The sequence below is a fragment of the Capra hircus genome, chromosome 2 (genome assembly GCF_001704415.2).
Source record: "Capra hircus breed San Clemente chromosome 2, ASM170441v1, whole genome shotgun sequence".
Taxonomy (NCBI): Eukaryota; Metazoa; Chordata; class Mammalia; order Artiodactyla; family Bovidae; genus Capra; species Capra hircus.
This window is the reverse complement of record NC_030809.1, coordinates 109,050,469-109,058,088: the sequence shown is the minus strand read 5'-3', so window position 1 is coordinate 109,058,088 and position 7,620 is coordinate 109,050,469. Positions and strand designations below refer to the sequence as shown.

Here is a 7,620-nt window from a genome sequence, read left to right as displayed (position 1 = left end):
ACAGGATATGATATTTTAAGGTCATTTCTGGAAAAATTACCGACTTACATGGCAAACATCATAGAACCTATGTAAAAGCATTCATTCCTGTAGATTTTTACCTCCTGAAGAAACAAAATACAGTGTCAGGTAAATATGTGTCAGAGATTGGGTTCTAATGTTCTGATGATGGTGGGATAACAGTGAGTTTTTTCACCTGAATAAACCTCCATTTCCTTATCTGATCACTGAGGGAATCAGATCTGACGGCCATTAAAATGCCCACAGAAGCCAGAAGCAACCTGACTTTAAGATGATAAAGTTTTCTGATGCTGGTGGTTCTCTGACGTACTGAAAACAGCGACAGCATGCAGAGTGCCTGTCTCCTTCTGGTGACAGTCAGCTACAGTGGACTGTCTCCAGGTGGGAATGCAGGCCCTGTGTGACCACACAGTCAGATTACTCAGCAAAATACAGAAATTCAAACTTTTATGTCAAATAATATCCTGGTTTTAAAATATTGGCAGCTAATCTAAAATTAGGGCTTCTCTGGGGGCTCAGGGGTAAAGAATCTGCCTGCAATGCAGGAGTTCCAGGGTTCAAACCCTAGGTGGGGAAGATCCCCTGGAGAAGGGAATGGCTACCCACTCCAGTATTCTTGCCTAAAGAATTCCATGGACAGAGGAGCCTAGCAGGCTACCATCCCTGGGGGTCACAAAAAGTCAAACAGGAATGGTTGACTAACATACTCTCTAAAAGACGGGGGAACACAGGTAACTCTGAAGGCCAAACTAAACATATATGTGAATGGACTGGGTCTTGTGGCTGCCATTTGTGACTCTAACTGGAAGCCTCCAGTTTCTCTCTGCCCTGTTGGTCCTCTGTGAGGATGGGGTAGCGTCATCCTGGGGCCACAGGTGTTAGCCCTCCACACAATTCTAATTAAGCTTTTTTGCACTTGGTTTCATTAACATATGAATACAGTAGGGAATCAGGGCAACCACAGTCAGTGGGATGGACGCACTTTTACAGAAAGACAGCACGTAAAACAAATACTCGGTGTCAGTGGGGATCTTGATGAAATGGTAGAGCTGCAGGGTGGTCAACGAGGCCAGGGCACAGAGCAGCCGGAAGCTGAGCCTGTAGCCGTTTTCTCCTCGACAGCTCCTGAGGAACATCTCTGAGTTAATTGCAAAGCCCAAGCCAAAGAGGACTCCGAGGTTTCTCACAAGTCCGGCAAAAGGTGTGGTGTCAATGTGGATCCAGTCGGGGTTGGCGCACCACTTCTTGGCTATGGGCACAGACCACAGCAGGTCAATGTCAAGAAGTCTGAGAAGCAGGTAAAAGCCAAGTGCAAACAGGAAAAGGAACAGGTTGGTCTTCAGGTATGTGCTCAGGCTGGCTGTTTGGATACCTGGAGTGTATTCAAAGACCTCCGCTACCAGGACGCCTGGGGATTGGAAAGCAACACTGAACAGAACTGTGTGCCTTTGAGACTCTCAGGAATCATTCCTCTCTGCATTAAAGAATTTAGCCACAGTTTTCAATGATAAAGGGCTATAGAAACCTAGGTTCCATCCATTTTCCAAAGCCTGTTTTTTAAGGCAGTAACTGAAATCTCACTTTTCCCATGGTCTTTTACCCATCCACATTAGCACAGGGGGGATCTTTCAGGAGTCCAGGGCACTGAGTGACAACTCACTTTATAGGCAGAGCACTGATCTGCCGCTGCTGCTGCTAAGTCCCTTCAGTCGTGTCCAACTCTGTGCGACCCCAGAGACGGCAGCCAACCAGGCTCCGCCGTCCCTGGGATTCTCCAGGCAAGAACATTGGAGTGGGTTGCCATTTCCTTCTCCAGTGCATGAAAGTGAAAGTGAAAGTGAAGTTGCTTAGTCATGTCCGACTCCTAGCGGCCCCATGGACTGCAGCCTACCAGACTCCTCCGCCCATGGGATTTTCCAGGCAAGAGTACTGGAGTGGGTTGCCATTGCCTTCTCTGGAGAACTGATCTAGGTGCTTGCAATTAATATTTCAGTTGCCACAGCCAGTTCATGTAGATAGCCTTTGAAAGATATGTGGAGTTGAAAAGCAGAAACTTGATCATTGAGAATGCTGGTAGAAATGCAAAGCAGCTGCTGAATGAAGTCCACAGTTAGGTAATAATCACTGCAGGTGTTTCCGAGAGAGTAACATGGTGTGCAGGTTGGAAGGCCATTATTAAGTCTCCCAAACCAAGACACAAGCAAACTGTCCTTCGTGGTGGTTCGGGAGTTGGACTCAGCACTAGTCACACTTTAGAGAAGCCCAACCGTGTCACCAAGAGGTTATGCACTTATACTTTTGAGTGAGAATGTGCCATTTCCTGTATGGAGAATTTGAGAGATAGGAAGAACCACTTACGCTCCTAGGGCAGCATTAAGTATCAGTGGCTTGATAGAATTACCTGAGTTTGGGGAAATCAATTAGCAGGGAGAATCTGACAACATAAAACAAAGGACACTAAAGCTTTCAATGATACAATAAAAGGTAAGTGATCATATTTACCACCAATTACTCCAAGAATAACTTGATGAGGAAAATGTGTTGCTATGAATACTCTGGAGATGCAGACACTGATTTGAATCAACCAAAAAAGACTCCAAAGAAATGACCAAGTCAGTCTACGATGGAAAAATAGAGAAAAGCATAAAAAGCAAAGGAATCGTGTCACTCATAAAAATGGGTGAGGGGTTGACACCAGATGATCTTTCATAGAGGAATCTTCTAGCTGTGATGTAATATAATTCTAGAGGGTCTTTCAATTTTTTTTTGCACTCCATAGGATTTCAAATGTTTTAACAGACGTTTCTATATTTATCGATGCATTAAACTGAACCAGTGCTAGGCTATATTGTGAAATTTTAATAAATGCTGTAAAAAGAAACCAACTTGGCATCCTGATAATTATTCTAATGAAGGGAGATTCAAGTTTGAGGGAATTATTAATATCTACAGTGATCTAGGATAAATTATATATATTTTTACTCCCTGTCATGTGTGCTTCCTCTTTCCTCTCTCAACGTCTCTTTGCTTGAAGAAAACTCACAGAAGAGGCAGCTGCCAATCTGATGAAAAGCACACAGGCATTCCATCAAGGGCAAGTTTTCATTGGGTTTAATTTCAAGACTCTCAAGCTCTCAAGAGTCCTGGTTCCTTGGTTTTTGACACGTAGAAAATAAGAAACAGAAAGTGACCTATGGGTTATATATGTTGAATTAGAAGCAGTAGTATGCAGAAAACTTATAAAAATATTTAAGTCCAAGCAATCTTCATCATTTTAATAAAAAATATTAGCAATAATGATTTCTAGGAATCCTTGATGGTTCTGAATGATTTGTCCCTGAGAATTGGACTAAATTTTGGATATTGAAAAGTTAAGGAATAGAGAGAAACAAGACTTTCAAAGAGAAAGTAAGCAGGGATTATGCACATGGAAGAAGGATCAACAAGGATGTGGTAATATTTAGGCAAGGTGTGGGCACTCAGTACATTTTGATGGATCAACAAAATGATGCAGTTATAAGAATCAAAGAAGAAGCGAGATTTTTTTTTTAGAAGAAACAAATAATTTTCCAGGTTTGAGAGCTGGAGGAGAAAATGAACTACAGAGAAAAGGCAGGGCTTATCTAGATTCTTACTTTGAAAAATTGTCTATGGATAGAAAATGCTAATTTTTAAAAATTACATGTTTTTACCATTGTGGTTTTGGATTGGATAATGAATACCTTAAGGCATACAGGTCACAGTCTCATTAGGATAAACTTTAAAGATGCCCAAATTCCTTTGGTTATTTGTTTTGTATATTACCCAATATTACTCTAAAAAGTGGAATATGAGATGGACCTTGGAAATTCTTTATTATAGAGAACTTCCATGTAATGGTGTATTTTATAGTATCTTTTATGCAATTACCTGGAGAATCTTATCTCAGACTGCCTAATGATTTATGATTAAAGTGATGCTCAAAATTGTTTTAATGATAGTTAAAGTATATCAGGGAAGAAAAGCAGGAAAAAGTATAAAAATTTTGAATAATTTAAAGGTCTAAGCCTTTCAGAATGTTATGAATCTACTAACATTAAATCTACTAACATTAGAATTTAAGTTTGCTTCTGGACGTTTTTAATTAAAAGATTGCATAATATTTAAAGCTAGACTGTAAGTTATTTATGTCAAAATCATTAGTTATTCAAAGAAGAAAGCATAATTATACTAAAGTAACCAATGCATTAGAGGGGAATGAGGCTTCTCAAAAATTGCAAAAATACTTCCTTATATAATTTTAGATGACTTATTTATGAACTACTAAAGTGAGTATAGTACTATGGGAACCCCAAAGGCACACTTAAAAAGTCATTAATCAATTAAACATTTCCAACCCTGTAATGTGGTAATCATTGTGAGCTAATTAGGGTATTATCTTAAAGCAAAATATTAATCTTCTATTCATTTTGCTATATTGGCTATGATAGAATTGAATAAGCACATTTCAATAACTAAAAATGCACTAAACTGAATTTTTAAAAAGACTTTCTGTGTTTAAAACTGTCATGTCCCAGTGCCACAGAGATTGGAGCAAAGCTGACCTGTGCAGAGTGATGAAAGACTTATCCATCTGACTGACGGTGTGGCTCAGGGCTGCTGTCACCATGACATACCAGACACATGACGAACCCATCGCATGGCCAGATGGGCTTCCTGCAACAAGAAAGTGGCAGTCCGTTGGAAAGGTGGTTAATAGAGTACAACAGTCAGAAGTGGACAATAGAATAGCATATTAGCCATGAATTTTACAAATAACTCAGAAAAAAGCCATAGGACATAGTCCATACGTAATGTTTAGTAATGGGTAGAAACAAAGAAAACTGAATCAAAATTGAGTCACATACTATTTCAAAAAATGTCCCCAGGTTATTCAAGTTCGTTGAAGTCCAGAAATCAAAATGTTCAAGTCTAATTAGGAACTCAGGCTGTGGCATCAAAAATTCTGCCACATCCTTAGTCATTCTTCATATGCAATTGTTTTTAACTGATGACAAAATTGAAGTACTCGGATTGAATCTTGAATCAGCTTATTTTCCTTGGGCTGAAAAGTCAAACATCTTAAAGCTATCACTGCTGTGTCTGATTTCCCAACTAACTGCTATGTACTAGCTACCCCTATGCCCATCTTGTGACTGGTTGCTGTGCTAGGAGCCTTTGTCATTAAAAGGAAAAGGGATGCTACAAAGTGGCATCAATCCTGGCAGAATAAATCTGCAGACAGGAAGCCTTTCTACTCCCAGAATGTCTTTCCCATGTCGCTAGATCTTTTTTTAAAAAATCACTTTGTTTTGATGTACTCCTTGAGTTTTTACCAAGTGGAGATTCACTGAGCTTAAGCATCAGTCTCTTTGAAAAACACCAAGTTAAATGAAGACAAATCTATGATTTATGGATCTCTTTCTTTCAAATCGATTTCTTAAACAGAAATTGTCAGGGCTTTTTGTATGTTTCATGTGTTGGAAAACTTCAAGGAGTGAATGTAAAATGTAGTATTTTTTTTCTTCTTTTCCAGAAAATGTCTCGTAAGACAGAGCATGTGCTGGGAAGTTCTGGGATAAACCAAAGTAGTATTTCAATTGTCCCAAATACTACCATCCATCCATCCATCTTGCATTGTTTTCACAAAGATAAAATGCATACTGTCCCTGACATGATGGAATGCACAGTCTATTGGAGGAGTCAGATATTAAATAACTAATAGTATAGTACTATATAGTACTGTTATATAGTATTTTAACAGATGGATGCCTACTTTTTTGGTAGCAAAAAAAAAAAAATCCAAAAACTTATTAGGAACTTACACATTCGCTGTATTCAAAGTTAGTCTCAGGATGTCAAATGCCAAGAATTTTATGCTATGTAACAAACTGTGTGGAGGTACAATATAACACAATCTCACAAATTAAAACAGTATGCAATTTACCTTTTATATATATATTTAAAATTTTTATAGTCTTAAACTCAATTCTCATAGTAAAGATTTTATACTCATACAAAATCTTACTTATGAGAGAGTGGACCAAGAAGTCTACTTATACACTGTATACACAAGAGAAAAAGCAAAGTGGGAAGAAATAACTCTACAATTAGAGAGAATTTCGGCAGGCAATAGTAATACCAGGAAGTCCTTACCTTTCTTACAGAAACCCTGTCTATGTCTCATTTATGTGATTCTCAGAGGATCTATAATAACTTTGAAAGGTGCACAGCAGCAGATAAATCAGCATTTCCAGTATTTTAATATAGTTTTAAAAAAATGTGTTCTAGTTAATTGTCTTTTGTTTGTTTCTATATCAAACCATGACCTTCTTCCAAAAAAAAAATGTCAGGAATAAAATCATTTGGGGAATATTTTCTTAACTTATCCTTTTACAAATTTTTAAAAAATGAAATTTTCTTACTCATAAATAAGTTTTACCCTTTTCACTAGCAATTTTTGTTTATGAACTTTTAGCATCCTCACCCATGCTGTTTTCTTTAAAACCCCCTATGATATTGTACAGTTATTAGGCAATAATCATGTACAATGGCTATCTGTTGGAATATCTTTAGAAACCTGAGGCTGCTTTAATAGCTTACCTGGACCTGTTTCGCATGTAGTGGGGAACTGTTCAAGGCATGGACTTGAGTGATTTGGGTAAATCTGAGTTTCTTGGACCCACCAGTAAGGACGATGACCAAATAATATCCTGTATTTAAAGAAATATAAATATGCATGTATGTTTAAACACACAGTTGTTACTTAATTGGAGACTAGCTATTCTCTCCTATAAAAATGACTCAAGCAGACTGTTGATAAGGAAAGCTCATTATTGAGAGACTTTGAAAGAATTTAAGTTCCGCTCTGTCTCTCATTATAGAGGATGAGTCACACGGAGTTTTGGCATCCTAGTTTCCAATAAAAACAGGGACTTTTTCCCTTGCAAGGGAAGTCTTTCGGTGCTTTGGATACTTAGACTGAAAATATCAAAGTGGTCCTTGGAATTATTAATCTTTTCATTATGGTGCAATTTGTTTAACTCACTTCTTGGTTTATCATACCATATTTGTTATAGGCTTTTGGAATTTACTTCTAAGTCAGATAAAGTATAGACTCCTATGCTTTTTTGTAAGTTCTGTTTACGAATAGGTGTTTCAAGTTAACCGGTATGTTTGAAAGATTTTCCAAGTAAAATTATACACATCTGAAATGTGATCATTAAGCCAAAGCTACAAATTTAAGAAGAAGCTTTATGAAGAATGAAACAAAACAGAAGGCTTACCATTTAAAAATAAGATTGAACCAATCCCCAATGACTGCTACCCATATCATCTTAGTTCCAACTGTCTGATTAAGTTGAAACCAAAGTGGAAAATAAATGGCAAAGATATTCCGGGGATCTCCAACACTGGACATAAAATTTAGAAAACTGTAGTAAGCTCGGTAGTCCTTCTGCAAATGCTGAATAGCGAGCACTCCATTCCTATGAAGGAAATCCATCTTGAAAGAGAGGCAGTTCTAAACACAGAGTGAGTGGAGCTGAAGTGCTCTGAGTTCTACCATTTTTATACGTTACT

The 7,620-nt window shown here is 37.9% G+C and overlaps 1 protein-coding gene across 2 annotated transcripts; it reads right to left on the bottom strand.

Moving 5' to 3' along the window:
* On the bottom strand, positions 761-7,620 carry G6PC2 (glucose-6-phosphatase catalytic subunit 2). Of its 2 annotated transcripts, XM_005676009.1 has the most exons (5): positions 7,326-7,620; positions 6,643-6,752; positions 4,605-4,716; positions 2,524-2,639; positions 761-1,429 (listed from the first exon to the last, which is right to left on the bottom strand). In XM_005676009.1, exons 1-5 carry the CDS (start codon positions 7,541-7,543, stop codon positions 918-920), a joined length of 1,068 nt encoding a protein of 355 aa, XP_005676066.1. In that variant the 5' UTR covers positions 7,544-7,620; the 3' UTR covers positions 761-917. The 2 variants fall into 2 exon arrangements, with proteins under 2 accessions (XP_005676066.1, XP_005676067.1); XM_005676010.1 differs by lacking the exon at positions 2,524-2,639.

Excerpts from the sequence above, each read along its gene's own strand:
- G6PC2 (XM_005676009.1), bottom strand. The coding sequence starts at position 7,543 with ATGGATTTCCTTCATAGGAATGGAGTGCTCGCTATTCAGCATTTGCAG. Across the intron at positions 2,640-4,604 it reads TCTTTCATCACTCTGCACAG|ACTGACTTGGTCATTTCTTT; the intron begins GTCAGCTTTGCT and ends TTTCCATCGTAG. Across the intron at positions 1,430-2,523 it reads TATTCTTGGAGTAATTGGTG|GCGTCCTGGTAGCGGAGGTC; the intron begins GTAAATATGATC and ends TCCAATCCCCAG.